This window comes from Photinus pyralis, unplaced genomic scaffold, assembly GCF_008802855.1.
Source record: "Photinus pyralis isolate 1611_PpyrPB1 unplaced genomic scaffold, Ppyr1.3 Ppyr1.4_unclustered_Scaffold778, whole genome shotgun sequence".
Taxonomy (NCBI): domain Eukaryota; kingdom Metazoa; phylum Arthropoda; class Insecta; order Coleoptera; family Lampyridae; genus Photinus; species Photinus pyralis.
The window spans coordinates 132,237-157,843 of record NW_022172241.1 but is presented as its reverse complement, the minus strand read 5'-3'; the positions used below and the strand labels follow the sequence as shown (position 1 = coordinate 157,843).

The following is a 25,607-nucleotide window of genomic DNA, read 5'->3' as shown; positions in this document are numbered from 1 at the left end:
AGAAGAAGACATAGGGATTTCCTATGTCAAGTGAAGAAAAAGTTTATCTTGTTGATTGGTATAGTACCGGTAATAGTTATGGAGCGTAAGAGACTTATTATCCGTGTTGATCACTTTATATAAAACTGAATGTTTTAATTTTCGTGGAAGAGAATCCCATAACAATTGGGCGAAAGCCTGTTGAAGGCCCAGAACAAGAGCGGGACAATAAATAAACATTATTTACTGTCGTTTTTATTAAAATCCAGAATGACAATGCAAAATGCGTGCGCCACAGCATAAAATTAGGCGTCTTTTAGAAGAATTTTTGTCATTTAAAAGTTGACATAGGAAATCCCTATGTCTACTTCTAAACGAATCGCACTGTATATTTGAATGAATATTATTTTAACCAAAAATTTTGACTCAGAAGGCAGTTATTCTTATGTAATTTATTCTAAATGATGAAGGTAATCATTGGAGCAACTACGTCGAAATATACTTAGCTGTTCCTTTTAATAGTGTGGTTCCAAAGCTTCGTAGAACTCTAAATATGAGCAAAATTTAATTTGATATGAACAATGGTGAACAGAGGAGTGTAAGAGAATTAAATTAGACTTATAGGCACCTAAACGTTTATGTATATTTGTCCTTTTAAGGGTGGAATTAAATAATTCAATAAGTGAGTCAGTCCAACAATCCTTGAAAATAATTCGGAGTGGTGACGAGCCTACACCAACGGGGGGATATTCGAAATTTACTTTTTCGTGCCGGTCGGTCAAAAAATACATGTAGAAAAAGTCACAATGTCGGGTGGCATTTTGCCGCAACCCTTGGCACTCCGCCGACAATAGGGGCGGGATCAACCTTTTTCTGTCGGACGAAAAAGACATTGTTGACGAGTAGTATTAAAAAAGTCGAGAAGAAAATATTCTTGAACAATATACCAAGAAAATCTTTGATTTTCCCAGAAAAAGTGTCGTCACTGGATGATATAATCGAGTCTTATATAAGGGAATTATAATTAATAAAGACTTTATTAACACATTATATTATTAGCGCATATACTCGTACATTGATGGTTATATTATTATCACAAACATTCAATCAGAATCGTAATCGGAACTGTCTGGAGAGTATTCTCTAAGTCATCTTCTACATGATCGGGTACTTTTTCCAACCTTTCAAATATCATTTACACTAAAGGAGTAGGATTTCCCTCGAACCAAAAAGGTTCCAAAATTTCCTTCATAACCCAGCCACATTTATCCGGATGTTTCCATATTCTTGTCACAAAAATTGGTCTTGAGAATCTTCTCCTTCAAGATTTAAAACACGACAGAATCGTGCACGAATCGTCTGATTTTTTTGAAAAAATCTTACGGAAAATCGTTGATTTCGCTGCATTCACATCGCTACATTTTTGGTTGTATAGTTAATGATGTGAATTCTTGCAATTTCTTAACTTTGGCACTGTCATCAATATCGGATAATTCACACAAAGATGAAAAAAGTTGCTGGGATGCTTCATTGTTTTCTATTAGCGCGATTGGTCTATTTTTTCCTAACGCCCTCGCCGCGGTGTATTGCACCCATGCAGTGAAAACTTAGCAAGGAGCTAGCAACGGCCCTAATTTTTCAGATAACTTGGTCTACATTCTTGTTCGGTTTTTTTCCCAAGATAAGGATGTCTATCATGGGAATCTCGGAAACCATAAAAGATACGACGATGGTCAAAAAGCGAAAAACCAAAATTTGCGCAGGAAAGTTATAGTTTGTATGTAGAAACCAATTCAAATCGGTGAGGCCTTTCATTCGAATACCATGAAGGGTAGAACGTATGTTCATCCTCCGCCACCCCCATCTCCATTTTCAAAAATTTTACTTGGCACCACTTAATAACATCAGAAACATAAAAACGAAATCGCGAAATTTCAGTTTTTGTGGCATATTTCGGAAGTAATCAGAATGTTCCGTTTTTCTTTAAAGCATGTTACGCAATTTTCCCTTATTCAACCATCGTCGTATCTTCTATGATTTCGGGGATCCCCACGATCGTTATCTTGGATACAGTGTATATTGTAGAGAGATCCTAAAAGACCATAACGGCGCAAACATTTCTTTTTACGACGCATTTGAGCGCACGATGAAAGGTACGATGTAGGGCATAAAACATTAAAAAAGTAACTTTTGAAAACGTTTTTTCAAAATTTTTTTAAGGCTTAACTATCATGGCGCTAGCTTTAATTCAAGTGTCGCAATTTAGCGCATAACCAGATGTAGTTACGTAGTTGGGGGCTACGTATACCTGACCCCTCCGAAATGGATCTTCGGGCTGCTAAAAAACGATAATGCTGCAGAGGGATTATCGGTGGCGCATGTGGGCGCATAAAGAGCGCATTACTTTACAATAATAGGACTATCAGGTCACTATGTGGGGGACCAACTTAACGGACCCGCCAAACGCATCGTTGCTGGTTTTTGGACATACCTCCGTTTCGGGGAGAGCCATCTTGGAGTAACAACACCCTGTATAAGGGTTTAAAAGGTCAAATTTTGTTATAGGATTGTGAAATCCCCATTTTAGGCAGGCTTTTCTTAACGGAAACGCATAATGCATCCCACTTTTCAGTTTCTATACTTTTATCGGAAAAATCCGCTGAATCTAAATTGTGAAAAAATCATTTTAACGCTTGCTAAAAAAATGACCAAGACATTTCCTCGCAAGGTCATGCGAAGGCGTGCTTTCGGTCAAAGTGATGGTGCCTGATACGTGTGACAACCATGAAAAATGCCCTCTCTTGCTTCTTGAAAGTAAAGCTATATAACGCGATTATTTCTTAAATGGTCAAACTTTTTGGGTATACCCATCCGCTTTTGATCAAAAATTTTCCGACTACAGGTCCTTTTATTTTATCATTGTGAAAATTGTTCAAAAGGGGTATATAAAGATGTTTGGGGGATTATCTCCCGAAAAATGGGTTCTGTAGGCGATCAGAGCAAGATAAATTTTTATCTAAATTAATTGAAATTTTGCATTGCTGATTCACCTCGCCCATAAAAATCATTTTTGGTGAAACAAAAAGGTGAGATGATGAGCAAGTGCAACAAACACACGTCATCTATTATTGTAAACAGCAGATAGTATAATTTGTCTGATAATCGAGAACCGGAATGGCAATCAAAAACTACTTTCATATCGCAACTTTCAGTTTCTTCTTACACCAGGTAGTTATCCGCGTACAGTTAATCGTCAGATTTGTCCGCGTGTGTACCTACATAAGTGCGCTTTCCACCGCGTAAATAATAATAACGTAAATCATGCATTTACAAATTATGAACATTTTTACGTTTGCGTTCTTCGCCGCCGCCCTGGTTTGGGCCCAGTCGAGCAAAAATGGTAACCGAGAGCACGCGGGTGAGTGTAATTAATTCACACTGTTAATTGGCGCAATTTAGGTTTTCGAAATATCTACGCGCTGTAATGACAATTATGTAAGTATTTTTGTCATTAGCGTTACGCCATTAATTCAAACGACCATTCCGATGTAGAGGATAAAATTCAAAAGCAATATTAAGTAACTCAATTTTCCATTAGGTACTTTCTATACAAATTAACATTTTTTTTGTGTCTAATAAGTGCAGCGGCTTGCACTTGTGCCACTTAATATCAGTGGAAGGATGCGATTTACAGTTACCTATTAGTTAAGATTATTGATTCTCTAAAGATAAATATGATTAAGATTTCAAATGTACGTGACGTGAAATATGACACGAATCATTTCAAAGTAAATTTGGGCCAAAACGCCCAAGTACTTGCAGGTTTTTGTGAAGCGGTAAGACAAGTACAAGACAAAAACATGAATTATTGTACTTAATCTGCACAATTTTTTTGGTAATGCAAATGAGATGAGCTGATCTCCTCCATAATCTTTAAAGCTCGTGACATTGAGGGCACGAAAATGCTTCAATTGACAAGAACGTTAAAAAGAAATGGCAGTTGAGGCCATTTATTGTGTTTTAAGAGTAAATTCCGGGTCATATGTGAAAACCCTAAGTGCCACCATCCTTCCTTCTCCACTTTATGATTTTTTAAGGTCATCAGTTTTAGTTTTTACAGTCATAATTTGTTTATGAAATGGTTGTAAACAAATCTGCTGAAAGGTTAGACGCTCGCTCCCTCAACGACTTAAAATTAATAGGATCGTTGCTCTGATGACTCTCATCTGCTACACCAATTTTGAATAATTCGAATAAACCACCAATCGCAGATTTTGTCTGTGTTTTCGAATTGTCAACACGATAATTCTAGAATGGATAAAAGGTGGTCTGCCTGTCGGTATAGTTCAGATGAGTTCGAGAATTTGAGTCACACCCACACGGATTTGTTGATCTTTTACATTGGTCAACAGGAATAAAATACCTAGGCCCCAATTTTCCATTTCAAAAAATACAATTACTCCATATGTAATATTTGAAATAATCCAGTTAAATCTAATAAAAAGAAACACTTGTAAGATTTTATTATGTGCCGTATAAAATGAACTTCTTGACATAATTCCTTCTCTACGGCTTCGTAGAATCTTCTTAAAAAATAAAATCATATTAGGATTTTAAAACTTTTTGAATCTTCTTAGGGCCTCATTCTAGTCTTCTTTTTTGGTTGTTTTTATAGAACCTTCTGGGGATCTTTTAAGCTTCTAGAACCTTCAACACATTTAATATCCTTAGAATCTTCTCACAGTCTTCATGAAATATTTAGGATCTTCAGAACCGATGGAATCCTCCAAGAGTATAATTAAAATCGTTTAAAAATCCGCTTCGAATTTCCTCAGAATCTCACTAGAATCTTCTGGAGCCTTCGCAGAATCCTTTAAATCCCTTTGGTATTTTCTTGAACTGTTATTAGAATCCTTTCCGAATTTGCTTAGAATCTGTTGTATTCTGTATTGAATCATAAAGCATTTAGAACATACTTAGACTTTTCTGTTAATACTCTTAGCATATTAGGTTCTTGTTAGAATTAGAATGTTAACATCATATGGGGTTGCATAGTAAGGGGTTGATCATCTTTTTCTTTGTCTAAATAATCGAAACTTTCAGTTTTTTAAAATGGATGTTCTCTTCTGTAAAACAGTTAGATATCTGTGCTACAGCTAGCTTTAAATTTTAACTTGATTAGAGTATGCAAAAAAACATTCCTTCTCCCTTTCCTCCTGGATTTCAAAATTAAACATCTTTGTTCCTTTTTTTAGTTATCTGAGTGCAAGAAATAAAAAAGATGTATCTGATAAATTCAACTGTAAGAAAAATGAGATTCCTGCAACTAATCGAAATTTGGAGCTTAGTACTTTTAAGTTCCCCAATCAGGAGTAGATTTTCTACTAACGTTGTTTACTAATTTGATGAATCCATAACACGACAGGTACAATTTGTTTTCGGGGCACTTTTTGCCTAGATTTCTCGCGATGAACGGTGTGGTTAACTTTCTCGAAATTGAAGGGTCGAAATAACTTCAGTGTTAATTACCCGCAAGATTGTCACGAGCTTTCTTTCTGGCCGCTCAACCCGTAATAACAAAATTACTTTTAGATGTATACTGTTAATGATTCCGCAGCCCAAAAACGAATTAATCTGGCGTTTAGTGCTCGAAATAAACTAATATCTTGGACTACGTACTGAACTATCTCGTAGCCCAAGAAGGAATGCCTGACAAATCTCCCCGTAATGTTATCTACTATCCTTTTGTCTTTTCTGATTTACTACCACCCACAAAATGAATTCTTATTCTTGAAACATGGCCATATGTATTCGTTGGTTCATTTTCTTCGTTTCTGGTTAAGGAATCAATCTCTCACGACACCGCAATGACCTCGTGCTTAGTCTGCATTTTGAATATCATATCCCCAATTAAGCTAACCGAATCTCTACGGACAGACGGGAGACACCGATTTCCGAATCTAGTCGCTGCGTATACAGGGTGTTGTGGAGGTTTTTGAACATGAAATCATGAATCTGAACTTAATTTTTATAAATTCGAAAACAAAATTCCACTACAATTCTTGGCTGGGCAACGAAAATGGAGAGAAATGTGAGTTAAGGAACAAACGTCGAACAGTTTTTGAAAATCACTTTTCAAACAAAAGTTTCACTCATGTGAGAATTGGTCCTTCGGATCAGAAAGTGTGTTCCACCTACTAGTGAGTCACCTAATTTCGCATGTAGTTAGTTGAAAGAGTCACAAATTACAGAAAATTAACGATTTAAGTCTACCAAGATAGTGTAGATAGTGCGGGGCTGCAGGTGGTGGGATCTTTGAAAATGTTCCATATCAATAAATAATCACCATTCCAAGTATCATAATTATCGACGTGAATACTACTACTACTACTCGAGATATTCAGGTTCAAAAACCCCTAGATAGGTACGAAATGTCGTCGGAATTAGAACTTTTTTCTCAGCTTCATTTAGGAGTTGCGCCCTTTCGTGGTAGGAATTTTAAAAAATCGAAAAGGGCATACCCCAAAACCCATGCAAAGACGTTCCAGCCTTTGTGACTCTTATGGCTATCTACTGAGAAAAAAGAATTTCACCACTTTTTTTAGGGTGGCTCCCAAATGAAACACGTTGGACCCTCGGTTTATTTGGAAAAAGTGCTTATTTTGATCCTCTCTACCACCCAATTTTTTACACTATGATATATGTATAACAAAAACAACCACTAATTTTATCACCTACGTACAGACTTTCACAGTTCCACGAAATAACATTTATTGGGAAATTTGACCCTCTAATTTTTTCACCCTGTAGACTTCCTATGATATGTAATGCCTGTAAACTGTTCAAACCTTAAAGAAATCTACCTATCTCTATAAAATTCGAAAAAATAAGTCCAAATTTAGAGTTACCGTGATACGTCTAACTATTTTTCCAAACTTCTATTATGTTTTTTTTAACCAAAAATTATGTTGTTTATTTTTTTGCAAAATTGAAAGGATACACCTAAACATAGGGAAAATCGTTAGTTCAATCTCTTATGTTTTAAAGATTAATTAACTGGAGCTAGTGAAGCGCTGTGCAGCATAAATTGCAGTGGTCCCCTTTGTGATTTTTATATTTTGTTTAGAAATTGATTTTCCACATATCTAGGCTACTTGTAAAAATAGGCACATTCACTCCACGTGAGTAAGACAGACGACCATAAGGGCGTGAAGGACGTTGGGAACTAATTTGTATCTACGAACAAAAATAGTTAAACTACGTCAACAGTTACATTTCTCCAAAGGGATATCGAAATAATTAGAAAATTTAATGTTCTTAAAAATTGTAGGCACATTAAGAGGGTTGCTTGTAGACCCTTTAAACATATTAAAATTTTATAATTCAAAAATAGCACCTCCCCAAATATGAAAATAAAAATAATAAATCTTAATAAGCTTCCTTAAAAATTCCGTAAGGGGGTCATCCCGCCTTCATTTTTTATTTCTGATCCACAAAGTACATTAAAAATAAAAAGACCCGTGTGTCCTCAATTTTTATTTGCGAGTAAAATAAACCCAAAATAAATTATTGAAAAGCTGTGTTTTTAGTCCGAATTTGAAACGCTTCAGACTAAATACGTCACAAACCTACAACCAATCACGTAGAAGTGAGCTGGCAACCTTACGCGAGGGTCTGACGTTTGTCACATTTGACGTTTTGAGAGGGATGTTTAACTGCATCTAGCACGAAAGTGACAAGTGCCTGTGACAGATGACGCAAGTTATAAATGCCATTCTCCTGCAATATTGCCAAGTCGTTATGTCATCTGAATGGTTCTAGGAGCTGATTGGTCGGGCTTATTACGTCACAGAGCCCGCCACAATCATATCGTTTTGAATAAACCTTTAAAACCGCACATGTTCATTATTTTTTTTGCTAATCAGCCTCTATTTTTAAATAAACTTTTACTGTCCAAAAAAATGTTTTATGGTTTCAGGTACACGCTTATTGAATTTTGTAAAATGCATATTTGTATGCGCATTTAGAGCAAAAAAATTTTTTGAAGCACGTTTGGCGTCGCCCCTCATATTTTTTATTAAGAGCGGCACCAAAACTTCACCCAAGAGGACCAAAGGATTAAATCCTTCAATATTAAAGACCAAGAGATCTTGAATAATTATTGAATATAGATTCGATACAGTATATACTTACTAACACATACATAATTACAAATGGCCCATGCTGTATTGCCATCAACAATGCGTTCCTGGTATATAAAAGTTGTAACGGGTCCCAAATTGCGAGGCAAAGTCAAAGTTTCTGGATATACTTTTTCTGATTTTTTGGGCAATCGCGCCTTTAGTTTAAATATAGGATTGAAGTACCATTTTCGATTCGATGTCGCCCGAAAATTACTGTCGATTTTTAAAAAAATGATAGCAAATTTAGTTTCGCCTAATTTTTTCGTAAGGGAGTACAAGTTCGTACAAAATCGAAAAACAAAAGCGTAATTTTTATTCTGATGTTCTTAAATTTCGCCCAATTTTTATGTTATTAACTTATTACTCACCAATTACACTTTGTATGTGTTTTCCTCACTGTTACCATTACTTCTTTCTCCCATTACTGATACCACAACAGTCAACAAAACGTAAAAATTGTTAAGGACGGGCTCGATGTTTATGTTATTCTTTTAAATATTTGTTTTTCTTTATACTATTCGCAGTCAAAAGTCATTTCAACATGCGCAGTTAGGGATGGACACTGGATAGTACCTACAGCAATCAATTAAATGCAAATTGCAAAGGGTTAAAGGGTCTTTTTGGTAGATACCTTCCTCGCTCACTAACTTTGTCCTCGACAACTTTAAATTGTATAGTAGCACAAGCGATATCTGAAAAAGTTGTCTTTTTTTTAACTGAAAGTGAATCAAATCGATTATTCTTACGTGATAGTCTTACTATCTTATCCAACAATTTTACCCTTTTTCCCCTGTGAGGTCTTTTAAAATCTAAATTATACCATGAACATCCTGCAACTGAACAAAGAAAATTTCATGTAGTCTACTGTCACCCGTAAACAACATGCAAATTCAAGTTACAATAATGGTAATTACAAGAACTTTTTGTTGTATGTAAATAACTAATTAATTAATGACTTAGGAATGACACTTTTTCTTCAACTTAATACGGAATCGAGATTTGCTCCAAAAGGTGAGAAACTACAAGGACAAGCCAACAACTTACAAGGCTATTTGAATATTAGATGAATTTCCAAGGATAGTGTCTCTTCGCCACTTGTGTTTAAAATTATTAATTTCTTGAAAGTAAAAATTTGCGCAAGATCACGCCATTCTCTTTAGCATCACGTACCTACTCTTGTAGTACATTTTGAATTTTAATTCTTAGTTCAATAGGAACGAAAATATCCGTATATTTCGCATTTTTCATTGATATACATTGCCTGTATCGACCCTACATCACATACAGGGTGAAAGTTTTATCTGGAAAATATCCAAAATTATAAAACGATTTCTATCAATCTACTTATTTTTTAATGGCAACACAGCAACAGCAAAAAAATCTTATTATATTACATAATGAAATTTAAGAGAAGAACTCAAATTAATGTTTGTGTTAATTAATTTAATAATTCACTAGTTTGCGCTAAAAAACAACGTTATTATTTTATTAGTTATATGAAAGCAATTTATTGTATCAAAAATCACTAAAAAAATTGAGTAAATCTTCATGCTTAAAACGTCTACGCGTCTACAGAACTAATGTAATGGAAAGCTCTCTTTTTAGCTAGATATGATTAAAAAATTAATATGACAACATAAAAAACATGATCAGGCTAGTAAAATTATGAAATTAATTAACATACTATTTTCCTTAATCTGCGTCTTTCTCTTAAATGTGTATGTGTACGTAGGATGGTCCATTTGAAAAAATGTAGTTTGTAGTTAGAAGATCATTTTTTAAGGGGACAAATTGTTCGCTTTTGATACTCGCAAAGTTATTTTTTATTCGGGATCTTACTGTCCTCTTTCAACGCCAAGTCCAGAATCCCTTAGTCTCTCCAAAGACTCCTTCCCACTCAATCTTTAGATAATTAAACCCACCCCAAAATGTCGGAGTATAATAAAAGTAGCCATTCATTAATTTTCATTGGTTAAAGCTCATTTGCCGACCCATACCACACAATTAAAAAAAACCGTTTACTTAACATATTTCACGCTACGAATTTATCTCATGCTTAGGTAAAAGGTTAGAGGCTCGTTAAAACGGATCTGACTTGTTACAAAAAGCAGACTTCCTGACGTGGACCAAGTTAATTTATCATAAACATACGCAAAAACCCTTGCTAGACTCCGATCAACCAAATCAAAACCAAAACCAACGTGATCAATATTTGTCTGGGAAAACACTCTAGAACTATGACATTCTTCACAGCTTAAAAATTCTAATTTACATATTTCTGCGGAAAAAAAATCCCATCAAATGCGACCCGTTACAACTAGAACCACGAAAAAGAACAAGGTGCATCCTATGTTCAGTTCAATCGATGCCTTGTGGAGCCGTAAGAAATGAAAGACCGAAAACATCTCAGATTAGTCGAATACCTCCCTTGAATATTAACCAAAACCTTTCTCTGCTCTTGAAGTAAATATTTAACATCTAATTTAAGATATTGGCTGCAGTTTCCAGATTTGAAATGCAGATGTCTTAAGCGGCCTTCAAGAAACAGCATTCTTTATTTTTTACTATAATATAAACGGCGAAATAATCTAATTAACACTAAATTCAGATACATAATACGCATAAGGAGAGAGCTAACAGTCACAAGTACTACTATCAATCGACAATCGTCTACTTAATTATTAAGTTTAAAATAGGCAGTTATCATCCATGGAAATTTTGGTAATCGCATCCATGAAAGTTGTCTGTCAGTTAAACTTAACAGAAACCATTCCTATATTACATGGGTAGGTGTGACTAATTAAAAGTTATTTGGAGCGTTTGTTTATTTATTTAGGGGATGTTTTTAGTCGTTTTTGAAATCAAGATTCAGTATGGGTTGTTCAGGTGGAATATTTACAATTACAAAAAATTTCCTTGATACATTTTAATTTAGGTAGGTAATCGTTATAGCAAACAGCATCAGGTTTTCTGTTTAAGATGCCAGGAACTTTAGGTAAATTAACTCTTGTGGTAGACCAATAGTGGACAAAATGTTATTAAAAAATGACACTACACATCGCAAAGATAATTTTTTTATGGATTCGACTCAATCCGGCTACTTTATTATTTGATAAGTGTTGAATAAACCAAACGAATGTGACATTTTAAGAAAATTTCTCCTTTTTTATAGAGGTACTAAACATATCACTTTTCGCTTCACTTTAATTTTAATTAAATCAGATATTAGGAAAAGTCGTGAGGTCTCATTATATTTGCAAACTCTGTATAAATACCAATGAATTTATTCATTGATAAATGCTACAAAAACTTTGACATTTATCTTTAACCAAAAAAATCTGGTGTGAAGCAAAATAAACCATTTTAAAGGTTCAAAAAGTCAAAACTTCCAAACGGGTTCTTGCCATAATTCAAATTCTTCTCACTAAGACCTTGGCACTGCCATGGTCTAGTTTACATATAACCTCGGGTGTATTGCAGAAAAATACAGTAAGATCGTTTCACTTTTAAATATCGTTATTACATCACCTAATCGATTCATTGCCTTCATTATCGAGATTAAATTATAAAAAAATTACTTATTATTTAATTGCGGCGCAATAATGATTCGCCAGTTTTTAATTAAACAGGAAATAGATGTTCGGAGGTGAATTAGTACAGGATGTAAGGTCACGGAAAGGAAAGAGGAAAACGGTACCTATTCGGGGAAAGAATAAGCAAATCGGGTGTGCCGTAATAATGGGTTGGAATGATAATTTTATTGTTGATCGAATGGAAGAACGATCGTATAATTTTAAATTAAACGGGTTTTTGTTGTTGCGAACTAAATTGTTCAAATTTGGGCTCTTTTCGAGGACAATGAAGTTGTAATAGGCGTACAATATCCCACAAAAGTTAGAGACTACACAAAGATGGTCGTTTCTTGGATAGTGGCATTTTTACAAGTGGTCTAGAATATAAATATATCAGAGTAAATATTTATATCGTTATTCTGTCAACAGTTGGGAGCAGGGATGCAAATGTCTGGCAAAATGGTTATTTATTATACAAGACGATAAAGGGATATTTTAACCATTGAGTGATTTAACTTTCACGAGACGATTAGTTTCCCTTTATCGTCGTGTATAAGTTGTAAAGTGGTAAAGCTTCTGACAATTCTGAATTTTATTTAGAGATGTCAAAAATAGCAAGCTTAGGTTCAGCCGTCGGGATTGTTTCCATAGAAACTGAATTGTCATATTTTATACCGTGCATTTGAAATAAGAATGACAGCGATGTCATTAGAATGCACAATCATTTGTTTCACTTTATCTACCCTATAGTTACAGTGATCATTTTATCTCTCCTTACGGTTAAAGAACGGCTTAATTAATAAGCCTAATAAGAGGAACGGTGCTCTCCCACCAGTCCAATTGAGTGACATTTATAAGTGAATATAGGGATAATCGCGTTGTACGTTGACTTTTAAGAAACTCTTAGTCTCACTGTACTGTATAAGGTGTCTCGGGCAGTTTTGCGTTTTTATTTTATCCCTAGATTCAAAACTAGTTGGAACTCTAATTTTTTTGTAAAGTCTTTCGCTTGAGTGTCAACAGCAGACTGGCAGACTAGATGATATGATTTTTCGTACACGTATTTCCAACAAGTGTATTTTTAAATTGGTAAAACTGGCGATAGGTTGAGAAAAATTTGAAAGAAGGTGCAAAACTCTGAGACACCCTGTATTTATAGTTATTATCAGAGAAAATGAAATTCTAAGTAAAAGGATATATTTAAGTTAATTAATAACAGCGTCAGAAAGCATTAATCATTGTAAATTAATGCATTCTCAACAGAATCCTTTAGAGATTTGTCATTATTTGAGGGTTGTTATTGTTGTCAGAATTTTATTTTGTTTCCAAATATGTAAAAATATACAGAGTGTTCTATTTAAAAGATTGTTGAATATCTCGATAACTTGGTGCTGAATAGAAAATGATATTATAATTGACTTTGCAGCTACAATAGTAAGAAAGTTACCAATAGTGCTCTCTTTAATTACAACACACGGAACGAAAATATAAATTAATATCTATCCAAAAATTGGTTTACCCATTCACAAGTTATTGTTTCAAGTATTGGGGAAAAAAGTTTTATCATCCTTAAATTTCAATGCGATAAGTAAAGAAAGAAACCCTTGTAATATTGCAGGAAACAATTTGCATATTTTAAAATATATGCTGATCAAAGACAATAAACATATTATCTGTGGGATAAAAATTTCAAAGAACGCGAATAAACAGGATATCTGCATAATGGGAATTTACTGCCTAAGAAATTTTAATAACCAAATCCGCTAATCTAAAGTGTTTTGAGTGACAGAGTCGTAAATCATAAGTCCATTTATCCATAAATCAATAATGAAATTCTGATGGGATTAGATTTTTGATTTTTTCTATTAGTCTTTATTATTTCCATATAAATAATTGTTTATATAGAATAAAGCCAATGTTAGTGCATCTTTTATGGATTAAAAATTTTGCTAGTAGTCGTCAATTTGTTGAGGCTATTCCCCAAACCTCCGAATAAGCGTGAGGTCATTCAGTAGTGGGAGAAATACGGAATCGGCATATTTGAGAAGTACGTAGGAATTGATTTATTACCTTAGCTTTTATTTAATTTGTGGTGCAAATTCAAGACAACAAATCAACGATTAAAGATTAAAGATTTTATTAATAAGAAGCTATTTTGTAGGTGCTCATTATTCAGTAGTAAGTTCGAGGAGGATGGGCCGGCATTCTGGAAGATTTTTTGCATTAATTCGAGAAATCTTTGAAATTTTTTCGTTAGCCAGAAACCGAATCATGATTTAGTTTTGAGTTACGGAAGCCTCAACCTCTGTGGTAAAAAATATAGTTACTTTTCAAAAAAGCGGGCAAAATATACCCATTTCGGGGATCGCGATATGGGTGCCAAGGGTGTGCAATTAAAAAGTTTGGTGAAATTCATATTCTAATTTGGAATTTTGCCACGCCGGAAAAGTAAAGTGTTCAATTTTAAGAAAGAACCCCAGGTTACGGGAAACCTCGAGTAAATTAATGCACTCATTCGGGAAGGAAATATTACGTTTACACTAGACGAGTTATAAACATTTTTAGCGTATTTCCACAAAAATAAAATTAAAAGCGCTATTGTGGCCACTTTGTCCGTCCGTCCGCTCGTTCAGTGACACGCTACTAGTTCTTTATCTTAAAAGCTATTGTTCTACTTTTTCCGCTATTTGGTTCGTTATGATGTCGAGTCTTGCACCGAGGAAGGAATTTTTTCTGTACCGCTTACAAAAAAAGTTATTGTAAAAAAACCAACAAACCGTTTTTTACATGTTCCATAATTTTACACTTTTGCCGTTTATTAACAATCCTAGAGATCGTTTATAATTTTGTATTGCTGTCTGTCGTCTGTCTGTTGGTCTGTCCGTCTGTTCCTTTGTCTGTCTGTCCCTCTATCTGTCCGTGTGAACGATAACTTTGTTTAGAAGTGTCCGATCGCTTTTACATCTCCGTTAGTTAATTAACTGAATTGCATGAAATTCAATATGGGCATAGCTTTAGCCATATAATACGCAACGCCAAAAGTTGAGTCGAATCGATTCAAAATTCACAGTGCCCTTTTCGCATCTCGATCATTTATGAACCGAATTGCAAACTTTTTTTATTTATAAAAGTATTTAAACGAAATTTGATACATATGCGCTTGGAACAAGGGAAAATCGAACGTCAGTTTCAAAATTTAGGTTTGCGCATGCGCAGTTCCAACTTTCTTATTTAGGAAAGCATTGAAATGAAATTCTTATTGTTATAATGTGGTCGTCCAATTATACTAACCGATTGTACCAATAGCGCTGCTTGAATCATCTTCGTATTGCGTAACAATATAATTTAGTCTACGTTATGTTTGATTGTGTTTGTCTTAAATGGTTGCTGGTGCTTCCAATGTTATAAACAATGACTTTATATCCATTCTTTTCGATCAGCGCTCTTTTGGCGATGATTGATCTTCCATTTCAGCCATCACTGAAGTCCCGCGACATGATGCTGCAACGGGGCAGGGCTTTCGTTTAAGCCCAAGTCAAGGCATAATGGTAAATCTCGCGGTTCCGTCCTAAGTGCGGTAATGAGCGATTTAAAAGTAACCCATCAGAATCAGGAGACGATTTTGAGATTAAATAAATCAATGTTAGAATTATCGGAGCGAGTTTCGGATTCCAAAAAGTTTAAATTGGATACCAATAAGTTAATGGGAAGTATTCCTGTGTGTGATCACACTAGTCCTGAATCAATAATTCTTTTCATTGTCGAGGTGGAAAATGTACTCAAACTTTCTAATAATTTAGATATTATTAGTTTCTTCACAACCTTAATGTCTAAATTAGACGGTCACATTTCGCAATGGTGGTCTGAATGTATTAACCTACAATGGCCTCGAATTAAGGACATTATGCGTCAAAAATATATCAATAAAGCTGATACAGTCTTTCTTTGTGACAAATTTATTAATAGTCTACAGGGGGTTAGCGAGAAGTTTAATGATTTTGTTTCAGAAAGCTACTGCTTTAAACCTTGATTACTCTGAAGATCACTTAATTTCTATTATTTATGCTCACGGCAATAAAGAAACCTTTGATATTATTAAAATTTATCAACAACCCTCAACTTACTTAGAGTTAGATCAGCTTATTCAGAAAATCGAAGCGGTAATTAGGCGCAATCAACCGTATGAAAATAGAGTTTCTATAACTAGTCATGATCTTCATTCGAATCCAAAGCAGGTGAACTCCAACCCTCCATCTCGCAACAATAATTTTTGTCGATATTGTCGCAATTATGGGCATCTAATTGGTGATTGTGGGAAGCGGCAAATGAAAAACTCTAGCTATCCAAAAAACTAATTTGCTCCTTTATTTGCAGACTTGACACTTGAAATTGTGTTCCAATTATTTTTGTACATATTTCTAATTTTAGGATATTAGAGTTGTTAGATTCTGGTGCCGGTGGTAATTTCATATCTTCTCAATTAGCGACAAAATTAATTAACTAGTAGCCCAATCTTCGAACTGTTTGAAATTATGGATTCTACAGGCCACATTCTATAAGAAAACTTTTTTTCCGGGTCGATCTGAGACAATTTTTTCTTCGGGGCTCAAAACAGGGCAGTTATGGGCTAGAAACCAATTTCGAAAAAAATTCAAAGGGCTGTAACTTTTGAAATAGTAGCCCAATCTTGGAACTGTTTGAAATTATGGATTCTACAGGCCACATTCTATAAGAAAATTTTGTTTCCGGGTCGATCTGAGACAATTTTTTTTCGGGGCTCAAAAAAAGGCAGTGTATAACCTTCCTTTTTTACCAAAAATCGACTACACCAAAATTTCTCGGGAAAACACTTTTCTTATTAATTTTGGTGCGTAGAATCCAAAACAATTCGTACTTTTTCGATCAGACTTCTCAATCAAAAGTTATAGACTAGAAACCAATTTCGAAAAAAAATTCTAAGGGCTGTAACTTTTGAACTAGTAGCCCAATCTTGGAACTGTTTGAAATTATGGATTCTACAGGCCACATTCTATAAGAAAATATTTTTTTCTCGATCTGGACAATTTTTTTCTTGGGCCAAAAAAAAGGCAGTGTATAATCAAAAATGACTACACCAAAATTTCTCGGGAAAACACTTTTTCTTAATAATTTTGGTGCGTAGAATCCAAAACAATTCGTACTTTTTCGATTAGACTTCTCTAGAAACCAATTTCGAAAAAAATTCAAAGGGCTGTAACTTTTGAACTAGTAGCCCAATCTTGGAACTGTTTGAAATTATGGATTCTACAGGCCACATTCTATAAGAAAATTTTTTTCCGGGTCGATCTGAGACAATTTTTTTTTCGGGGCTCAAAAAAAGGCAGTGTATAACCTTCCTTTTTTACCAAAAATCGACTGCACCAAAATTTCTCGGGAAAACACTTTTTCTTATTAATTTTGGTGCGTAGAATCCAAAACAATTCGTACTTTTTCGATCGGACTTCTCAATCAAAAGTTATGGACTAGAAACCAATTTCGAAAGAAAATTTAAAGGGCTGTAACTTTTGAACTAGTAGCCCAATCTTGGAACTGTTTGAAATTATGGATTCTACAGGCCACATTCTATAAGAAAAATTTTTTTCCGGGTCGATCTGAGACAATTTTTTCTTCGGGGCTCAAAAAAAGGCAGTGATTAACCTTCCTTTTTTACCAAAAATCGACTACACCAAAATTTCTCGGGAAAACACTTTTTCTTATTAATTTTGGTGCGTAGAATCCAAAACAATTCGTACTTTTTCGATTAGACTTCTCAATCAAAAGTTATAGACTAGAAACCAATTTCGAAAGAAAATTCAAAGGGCTGTAACTTTTGAACTAGTAGCCCAATCTTGGAACTGTTTGAAGTTATGGATTCTACAGGCCACATTCTATAAGAAAATTTTTTTTCCGGGTCGATCCGAGACAATTTTTTCTTCGGGGCTCAAAAAAAGGCAGTGATACCTTCCTTTTTTACCAAAAATCGACTGCACCAAAATTTCTCGAGAAAACACTTTTTCTTATTAATTTGGGTGCGTAGAATCCAAATCAATTTCTACTTTTTCGATCAGACTTCTCAATCAAAAGTTATAGACTAGAAAAAAATTATAAGGGCCAAAAATCGACTGCACCAAAATTTCTCGAGAAAACACTTTTTCTTATTAATTTGGGTGCGTAGAATCCAAATCAATTTCTACTTTTTCGATCAGACTTCTCAATCAAAAGTTATAGACTAGAAAAAAATTATAAGGGCTGTAACTTTTGAACTAGTAGCCCAATCTTGGAACTGTTTGAAGTTATGGATTCTACAGGCCACATTCTATAAGAAAATTTTTTTTCCGGGTCGATCCGAGACAATTTTTTCTTCGGGGCTCAAAAAAAGGCAGTGATACCTTCCTTTTTTACCAAAAATCGACTGCACCAAAATTTCTCGAGAAAACACTTTTTCTTATTAATTTGGGTGCGTAGAATCCAAATCAATTTCTACTTTTTCGATCAGACTTCTCAATCAAAAGTTATAGACTAGAAAAAAATTATAAGGGCCAAAAATCGACTGCACCAAAATTTCTCGAGAAAACACTTTTTCTTATTAATTTGGGTGCGTAGAATCCAAATCAATTTCTACTTTAAAATCGACTGCACCAAAATTTCTCGAGAAAACACTTTTTCTTATTAATTTGGGTGCGTAGAATCCAAATCAATTTCTACTTTTTCGATCAGACTTCTCAATCAAAAGTTATAGACTAGAAAAAAATTATAAGGGCTGTAACTTTTGAACTAGTAGCCCAATCTTGGAACTGTTTGAAGTTATGGATTCTACAGGCCACATTCTATAAGAAAATTTTTTTTCCGGGTCGATCTGAGACAATTTTTTCTTCGGGGCTCAAAAAAAGGCAGTGTATAACCTTCCTTTTTTACCAAAAATCGACTGCACCAAAATTTCTCGGGAAAACACTTTTTCTTATTAATTTTGGTGCGTAGAATCCAAAACAATTCGTACTTTTTCGATCAGACTTCTCAATCAAAAGTTATAGACTAGAAACCAATTTCGAAAGAAAATTCAAAGGGCTGTAACTTTTGAACTAGTAGCCCAATCTTGGAACTGTTTGAAATTATGGATTCTACAGGCCACATTCTATAAGAAAATTTTGTTTCCCGGGTCGATCCGAGACAATTTTTTCTTCGGGGCTCAAAACAGGGCAGTTATGGGCTAGAAACCAATTTCGAAAAAAATTCAAAGGGCTGTAACTTTTGAACTAGTAGCCCAATCTTGGAACTGTTTGAAATTATGGATTCTACAGGCCACATTCTATAAGAAAATTTTGTTTCCGGGTCGATCCGAGACAATTTTTTCTTCGGGGCTCAAAAAAAGGCAGTGATACCTTCCTTTTTTACCAAAAATCGACTGCACCAAAATTTCTCGAGAAAACACTTTTTCTTATTAATTTGGGTGCGTAGAATCCAAATCAATTTCTACTTTTTCGATCAGACTTCTCAATCAAAAGTTATAGACTAGAAAAAAATTATAAGGGCTGTAACTTTTGAACTAGTAGCCCAATCTTGGAACTGTTTGAAGTTATGGATTCTACAGGCCACATTCTATAAGAAAATTTTTTTCCGGGTCGATCCGAGACAATTTTTTCTTCGGGGCTCAAAAAAAGGCAGTGATTAACCTTCCTTTTTTACCAAAAATCGACTGCACCAAAATTTCTCGAGAAAACACTTTTTCTTATTAATTTGGGTGCGTAGAATCCAAATCAATTTGTACTTTTTCGATCAGACTTCTCAATCAAAAGTTATAGACTAGAAACCAATTTCGAAAAAAAATTCAAAGGGCTGTAACTTTTGAACTAGTAGCCCAATCTTGGAACTGTTTGAAGTTATGGATTCTACAGGCCACATTCTATCAGAAAAAATTTTTTCCGGATCGATCTGAGACAATTTTTTTTTCGGGGCTCAAAAAAAGGCAGTTTATTACCTTCCTTCTTTACCAAAAATCGACTGCACCAAAATTTCTCGAGAAAACACTTTTTCTTATTAATTTTGGTGCGTAGAATCCAAAACAATTCGTACTTTTTCGATCAGACTTCTCAATCAAAATTTATAGACTAGAAACCAATTTCGAAAGAAAATTCAAAGGGCTGTAACTTTTGAACTAGTAGCCCAATCTTGGAACTGTTTGAAGTTATCGATTCTACAGGCCACATTCTATAAGAAAATTTTTTTTCCGGGTCGATCTGAGACAATTTTTTTTTCGGGGCTCAAAAAAGGCAGTGTATAACCTTCCTTTTTTACCAAAAATCGACTACACCAAAATTTCTCGGGAAAACACTTTTTCTTATTAATTTTGGTGCGTAGAATCCAAAACAATTCGTACTTTTTCGATCAGACTTCTCAATCAAAAGTTATAGACTACACCTTTTCCACTTTTATTCGAGAAGTTGTAAATTGTATTTGAGAATTGTTACTTGTATTTGAGAAAACGTCAAAGTAGATGAGAATAGTCAGTTGGATTTGAGAAAACATCAAATGTATTTGAGAATAGTCAATTGTATTTGAGAAAGTATCATTTAATTTTATTGTATTTCAGAATGTAATATTATTCCTAATGAATTATAATTAAGAATCAAATTTTTATAATTCCGCTACTGTATGTAGTCCCGCAACAGCAGCAGCAGCATCAGGCTATGTTATACATGTGATTTTGTTATTGATTCTCAAATACTTAATTTTACCATTTCTTGAATACAATTTACTACTCTCAAATTCATTTGATGCCTTCTCAAATACAAATCACTATTCTGAACTACATTTGTTGTTTTCTCAAATACATTTTACTATTCTCAAATACAATTGATACTTTCTCAAATTAACTTGATAGTTTCTCGAATAAAAGTGGAAAAGGTGTAGAAACCAATTTCGAAAGAAAATTCAAAGGGCTGTAACTTTTGAACTAGTAGCCCAATCTTGGAACTGTTTGAAGTTATGGGTTCTACAGGCCACATTCTATAAGAAAATTTTTTTTCCCGGTCGATCTGAGACAATTTTTTTTTCGGGGCAAAAAAAAGGCACCTTCCTTTTTTACCAAAAATCGACTGCACCAAAATTTCTCGAGAAAACACTTTTTCTTATTAATTTGGGTGCGTAGAATCCAAATCAATGTGTACTTTTTCGATCAGACTTCTCAATCAAAAGTTATGACTAGAAAAAAATTATAAGGGCTGTAACTTTTGAACTAGTAGCCCAATCTTGGAACTAGTCTTGGAAGTCCAGTGCAGGAGAATTAAGCGATGTTTCGACTGTAGCTATGCTTCCGAATTCCTCGGTAGTTAAAATTAATAAGCCGATACGTGTATTCGTCAAAATTTCTAACCTTTCGTGGCCAATTAGCTTTTGGATTTTACCTAAATTAAATTTTGATCTCATTATTGGGTCTCCTTCCTTAAATAAAATGAAAATTATGCTAAATTTTTCAGATAAGTATATCTCATTTTGCTTTAACCAGGATATTAAAGTTCATTTTCAGGGCCCAGATATTTAAAAAAATTCATTTAACGCGTGTAACTTAAATTCAATTTGTGAGATGAAATACGAACTCTCTGGTCATCAAAATCTTGTTCTGCAAGATTTGTTACAGGAATTTTCGGATGTATTAACGAAGGAAAGGTGAGTTGTTAAAGACTTCCGGTACAAAATTAATGTAAATTCTGATGTTCCGATATATAAAAATCCTTTTTATTGAGGCAAAAGGAACTCGATGACTATATGGAAAAGTTATTAGATGAGGGTATTGTGCGGTATAGTAGTTCGCCTTATGCGAGTCCGATATTTTTGTACGCAAAGGTGTAGATGACAAAAGGCTTGTTGTTGATTATAGGGCTATAAATAAAGTTGTACAGTATGATCCATTTCCACGTCCTGCAAATCAAAAATCAATTTTTACCTATTTGGCAGGGTGCGAAAATATTTACCTTGTTGGATATGAATTCTGCATTCCATCAAATTCCGTTAGCCGAAGAATCCAAAAAATATACAGCTTTTGTTACCATGACAAAACACTTAGAATATAACTAGGTACTTACCTTTCGGGTTAAAAATAAGCCCTACAGGGTTGAATCGGTTGATAGCGCAGGGGTTTTCCGACATACAGTTTAAATTGTTCATAAACTATTTCGATGATTTCATCATATTTTCGAAAGATCCTTGGAAGCATATGGAGCATTTGAAAATGATTCTCCAATGATTGCGGTCCTGCAGAATTACTATTAATCCTGACAAAGCAAAATTTGCGATGTCGAAATTTCGAATTTTAGGTCATGTGGTGTCTTCGGGCGGCGTTCAGATAGATGCTCAGCGCTTCGAAGCAATTTTAAAATTGCCCATTCCCAAAAATGTGAAACAGGTTCAGCAGTTTATTGGTGTAGTTGCCTTTTGTGCTGGGTTTATTGAGAATTTTTCCGAAATAGTTGCTCCATTAAATGAATTAAAAGAACGTAAAATTTCAAATCACCCAAATACATAGGTATTGATGCCATTGACAAACTTAAAAATGCAATTTCTGGTGTTCTCTTGCAACAATTCGAGGATGGTATTCACCCTATCGCTTTCGCCTCTCGTAAATTATCTTATGCGGAAAGAAAGTACTCTATGAGAAGGAATCCCTGCAGTAATCTTTAATTTAAAGAAATTTAAAGATTATGTTACGGATAGTCACTTTATTTTACAGGTGGATTGCGACGCAATGGCTAGCGAACCATCCCTCACAACTTTCTAAATTTGGCCGATGGCTTCTTAAGCTTTCCAAATTTAATTTCAGAATAGAGCACATTCCTGGATCATTAAATAGTGCGGCCGATGGGTTATCTAGACTTTTTGTTAACTCTTTAGTAGAGATTCCCGAATCATTTATATCAATTCAGAAACATCAACAATCCGATGATTATTGTAGACTCATCCGATCCCGTTTAAAGGACGGAAAGGATGTTAATAACTTTATAGTAGAGAGCGAGTTGTTACTTCGTTTCGTTGGTAGGAAAAGGGAAAAAAGGATTGTCATTCCTGAGAAACTTGAGAATGTTATAATGTTTTATGTTTATGTTTTCATATTTGGGGCTTTTTACGATTTTAACAGAAGCTGCATCTTACAAATGCGAAATGAATGCAAGTGGAAATGCGCTTTTTGTAAATCGTTTACGCTTACTTTTTAACATTGAATCTGTAGTAACAATTAAATAGTGCTTTACAACTAGCGAATAGATGAACTGTGAACACCAAAATTCAGTTACAAGCAATTCCTGAAAATTTTATATTTTGTGAAAAGCGAAAAAATTATTTGAAAATTAGAGTTCGGAAGGGTCAGACCTAGTTTTTCAATTTTTGGAGAATTTTCGTCAAAATATGGCCTTGTAATGGTGCTTCAGTGCACCAAATTTATTTTTAAGTGCTTAATCGTGCTCTACGCCCCCGAAAATATAGTAACAGACACCTGGATCGCGTACATATGGCCAAAAGCAGAAAAGCTCTTAAATTTGGCGCTATTTTGGACTCCTAAAGTTGACTTTATTCCAGTCGGCCTCAAATGACTACCTCACTATCGTTTCCTTGCATTTTTTGAGGTTCGTTTTGAAATAGCTCTGTATAGGAACAGGCACATCTCAAGTATCAACGACGTAATGAGGTACACTGATAACTTGATCAAGAACTTTCGTTAAACACCATCACGTGGTAGGTAACTCTTATAACTGCGCTCCTTTGCAGACAGACAAAGAAACATTCTGTACCAATACGAGAACAACAATAATTACGACCTGGATCAGGTTTCCGAAGTAAATGCCCATCGAAATGTCATCGCCAGACAAACAAATCTCAACACTGCTGCACCCTTTCACCGTAATGAGTATCAACTACCTTAAACATCCGCATATAAACAATTGACCGGTACGTAGATCACCCTTCAAATTTGCATAACACGTTCCAGTACATCGGCCAATAAAACATACCGTGTAATAAAGCGCAATTTAATTGTTTAGAACAACTGACCGTTACTTTAACATTCGGCATGAAGAGTGAAAGCATCATCCTCGGCAAGCAGTTCTTCTTCACTGCTTTTGCCGCCGAAATTTTTGCCCAATTTTTATTAAACTAATTTCTTCGATCTAGAAAGTTATGGCACAACTCCATTGCATAACAATTTGTATCACCTGCGTTGATGTGTGCAGAATGATCGGCGAAAGTGTGGTAAATGGCGATACAGTTGAGCGATTTTTTCGAAAAACATACCTTTTTGAGTTAGCCTTATAGAAAGTGACATTCTTTTCTAGTGGTCAGACGCACTCCCACAATAGCATTAATCTCTTCCAAGGTCCGTACAAGACATCTGTTCGCAGTTACACACAAAAGACAGGGAGGTATCAGCCACATTATCTCAACTGGAAGAAATTCCGTGTCTATTCTACATTTTTACACAATCGCTTATGGCTATATTATTAAATTTAGGCGCGTTAACTTTAAAAGTATAATTAAATTAATAAGCGATTATCCTCATTTGCTCATCTTTGGCATTCACATTTAGATGGATCTGTTGCAATATCCTCTAAGTGCAATGGATTTAATTGGACAAACGCTATTCGTATCTAAATAATAGATACAAATAGTAACCTTGGTATATAATTAAAATTTCTTCACGCCGAGATTGCGGAGATTAATATAAATATTCATTTTTTTCATTTACGTAATGTTTATGATCTTAATGTTTGCATTGATCTCTTTCAAAATTGGTTGAGATATTTTTTTTTAAATATTGATTTAGATTAGCATAATTTTGTAATATGTGATCTCAGCTTCAGATGCCTTATATGGGTAATGCGAAAAGGGGTTCATTTCACTATAAGCAAATAGAGAAATTAATGCGTTTCATGTGAATTTAATTACCTACTTTTAAAAGATTTTTAGATATAATTTATGAATGCTTAAACACCTATTAGCTAATGATGGTCTGATGGAAGAGATTTTGGTGCGAGTGAGTTGGTTTGGTAAACTCTTGGTTGAAATTGATCGAGCAACATTAAAATTAATTAAGGGTATGTTAAAATAAACACTTTAAAAATGGAGGAAGCTTGAATAGGGGTGGGAATGGTTCGGCCAGCGGAGTGTAGTGCAGCCAAAATTGCAATTTTTCTTCATATAGGAGCATAGATGGTCCGTGTAATTGGAGAAAGATATCAATATTTCTGAATATACAACAATGCAGTACGCAGTTTCTGCCCCATAAATCTTTAGAATGGCACTTCCAACTTCATCCTTATACTCAAAGACTCTAAACAAGACAGCTTGTACTCCCATAGGGAAAACCTTAATCCTGTAAGACCTGATAGAAAAAAAGGAAACGGATTCAAAATTTGAAGTTAAGGGAATCAATTTGCTTTTATCATGACCCTACGCCAATAAAAAACCAAAATTTCTTCACAAAACATAGTGAAATTCCATAATTCACCTCCTAATGGATCAAGGTCTCTAAATCGGTTGACAGTTCTGTGATAAATCATATGGTTTAACATTTAACGTATGTTAAATGGCAACTTAGACGTTATCTGTTCGTTAACGTTACGCATTTTACAACATACCTCACAATGATGTCATATTTCGATAAAAATTATACATGACAGCAGGCCAAAATTTTACGGCATAACCTTCCAAGATAATTAATATCCATTCGATCGATGATTTCAGTTGCGAACTAAACAGTTCAGGTGGTATATAAACCATGACGTACGAAATTACTTAAAATTATATTAAATTGCTCTAAAAGTAATGAAAATGTCCATTTTATGCTTACAGCATTTATTGCAAACGTATATCA

At 34.4% G+C, this 25,607-nt stretch overlaps 1 protein-coding gene across 1 annotated transcript in view; it reads left to right on the top strand.

The window, feature by feature from the left end:
- The first annotated feature begins 3,222 nt into the window (after window positions 1-3,222).
- Window positions 3,223-25,607, top strand: part of LOC116182845 (C-type lectin domain family 4 member A-like) — a 75,481-nt gene continuing 53,096 nt past the window's right edge. The window contains exon 1 of the mRNA XM_031503397.1: window positions 3,223-3,397. Within this exon, the coding sequence (XP_031359257.1) occupies window positions 3,301-3,397 (97 nt within the window). The 5' untranslated portion in view covers window positions 3,223-3,300. The remainder of the gene's footprint in view (window positions 3,398-25,607) is intronic.